Source organism: Marmota marmota, unplaced genomic scaffold, assembly GCF_001458135.2.
Source record: "Marmota marmota marmota unplaced genomic scaffold, marMar, whole genome shotgun sequence".
Taxonomy (NCBI): domain Eukaryota; kingdom Metazoa; phylum Chordata; class Mammalia; order Rodentia; family Sciuridae; genus Marmota; species Marmota marmota.
In genome coordinates this window covers 9,295,750-9,297,946 of record NW_026000205.1, presented here as the reverse complement: position 1 = coordinate 9,297,946, position 2,197 = coordinate 9,295,750, and the positions used below count along the sequence as shown (strand labels likewise).

Below are 2,197 nucleotides of genomic sequence, written 5' to 3'. Positions count from 1 at the left end.
GCCCAGCTGGCACCCTGGGGGCACGGGCACCAGAAACCGGGGTGGGGGGCTGGGGCAGGGGCGAGGTGGAAGGGGCTGGGGGAGGTGGCCCCTTCCCGAGAGCAGGCTCTGGGGCCTGCATCATGGGCCACGCGCAGACACCCCCTGGGGACTGAGCTCAGGGTCGAGGTCTCTGGGCCTCGCAGACTGAGGAAGACGCTAAGACGCCCTGATACCAGCTCTGGGAGGGAGTTGTGGTTCGCATCCCAGGTGACCTCAGGCAGGCCACATCCCTCTCTGAACTCGGCTTCTGCTCCGTAAAGTGGGAACAAGAGCACCTACCTCGCGGGTGGTTGGGAGGTGTCAGAGATGAGGAGTATAAAGTGCCAGGCTCAGTTAATGGACACTAACAATGACAATGATGCGCGTTACTGGTGTTCCCCAGGAGCAGCTCTGGGAAAGGCTTCCGGCTCCACAGGCAAAGTGAAGGGGCCAGGTGGGGAGGGTGGCTGGGGTAGGTCCCCTGGAGGCGGCAGGCACTCACGTCGTTCTCCGAGGTGCCACACAGGCTGCAGGACTTGCACTCGATGCACTGCCAGCGGTAGGTCCGCACAGCCGCTGTCATGTTCACCGTGAACTGTAAACACGAGGGGTGTCCTGGGGGCCGAGGGGCAGGAATGTGTGGTTAGGGAGTCACTGTGATCCCAGGGGCTACTGACCCCTGTAGGGAAAATGGCTCTGACCCCACCCCTGGCTCATAAGACCAAGAAGAGCCTCAGTGGTCCACAGCCTGACCCCAGCCCTGCACACCCTGCCGGGGACCTGCCACACACAACCAGCAGGACCTTGGCCCCCACAGCTTCCTGCCCAGCCACCACGGCAACCACACTCTGCTCCCCAGAATACCATGGCAACCGCATTCCATTACCCGCAGTGCTGTGGCAACCACTTTCTACCACCCACAACACCGTGGCAACCACAATCTGTTAACCACAGTGCTGAGAAGCCACATTCCATTACCCACAGCAGAGTGGCCAGCCAGGCCGGCTAACCACAGTGACATGGCAACCACGCTCTCAGCCACGACGCCATGGCAACCACCTTCCACAACAGGTCCCATACCTTGTTCCACAGCCAAAGCCCGTTACAACATGATGCCCCAGCAACCAAACTGTTGCCAACAATACTTGCACTCCAGTGCCCCAGTGCCTACAGCCAGGGCCATGGTGCCCAACACTCATAGCCACTACCTCCAGTGCCTGACACCCCCAGCCACTGCCCCAGCACCATGACAACTACATTCCATTATACCAAATTGCCATGGCAACCATATTTCACTCTCCAGGATACCATGACAACCACAATTCATTACCCAGTGTGTGAAGCAACCTGTCCATTACACAGTCCACCATGGGGACCCACATTCGTCAACCACAGTCCAATGGCAAGCACATCCTGTTACCCACAGGACCCGTGCAGTAGCGATCCATCACTCCCGCGTCTCAGCCCCTACCCACAATGCCTTGAGCCTTCTCACTGCTCTACATGCCAGATAAGCATGTGCCACTGTGTGCAATGCCACGACAACCAGGTCCCATCATTCCACTGACCCAACTGTTCCCCGTGGTCACCATCACCTGTGTCAACTCCACTGCTCTGCTTAGCTGCAGCCCAGGGATGGGCTGGGTTCCCAGGAACCTCACTCCTCTGCCCCCATCCTCCAGGTCTGGACTCCTGGATGACCCCCCCTTGCCAGAAAACTCTAGTGAGCGTTGTCACCTGATCGCCCACAGTCTGCACAGGAGATGAGGTCCTCAGGACACCCGGTCTTCTTGGAGCCCCCCAGGCAGAAGTCACAGTAGCCGTTGGGGATGACGGTGCCGTCAGGCGCCTTCTTGGCTGAAAGACAGCAGGCCCAGGGTTCAGGTGGGGCAGGCGGGGGCACCCAGTCAAAGGTGGCTGCAGAAGTAGGAGTGGAGGGAGGCGTCCCTACCTGTGTGTTTCCTTTGTGCCTCGGGGACCCAGGCCAATTCTTTGTAAAACTCTGGGGTGGGGGGGACAGAGAGAGGGGCTCTCACCATAGGCAAGGCTCCACCTGCCCCCAGCCTCAGCCCCAGGGGTGGGCCCTCAGTCCAGGCATAGGGGAAGTGGAGAGAGAGGAGCTACCCTGATCTGTGGGCAGTAGTTTTTAAAAAAAAAAAAAAAAAAAAAAGCCTGG

The 2,197-nt window shown here is 59.2% G+C and overlaps 1 protein-coding gene across 1 annotated transcript in view; it reads right to left on the bottom strand.

The window, feature by feature from the left end:
- Positions 1 to 29: 29 nt before the first annotated feature.
- The window catches only part of Dpf1 (double PHD fingers 1), a 7,232-nt gene continuing 5,064 nt past the window's right edge, over positions 30 to 2,197 (bottom strand). The window contains exons 7-9 of the mRNA XM_015497054.2: positions 1,973 to 2,023; positions 1,759 to 1,878; positions 30 to 636 (exon numbers count right to left, since the gene is read on the bottom strand). Coding sequence (XP_015352540.2) covers positions 386 to 636; positions 1,759 to 1,878; positions 1,973 to 2,023 — 422 coding nt within the window. The 3' untranslated portion in view covers positions 30 to 385. The remainder of the gene's footprint in view (positions 637 to 1,758; positions 1,879 to 1,972; positions 2,024 to 2,197) is intronic.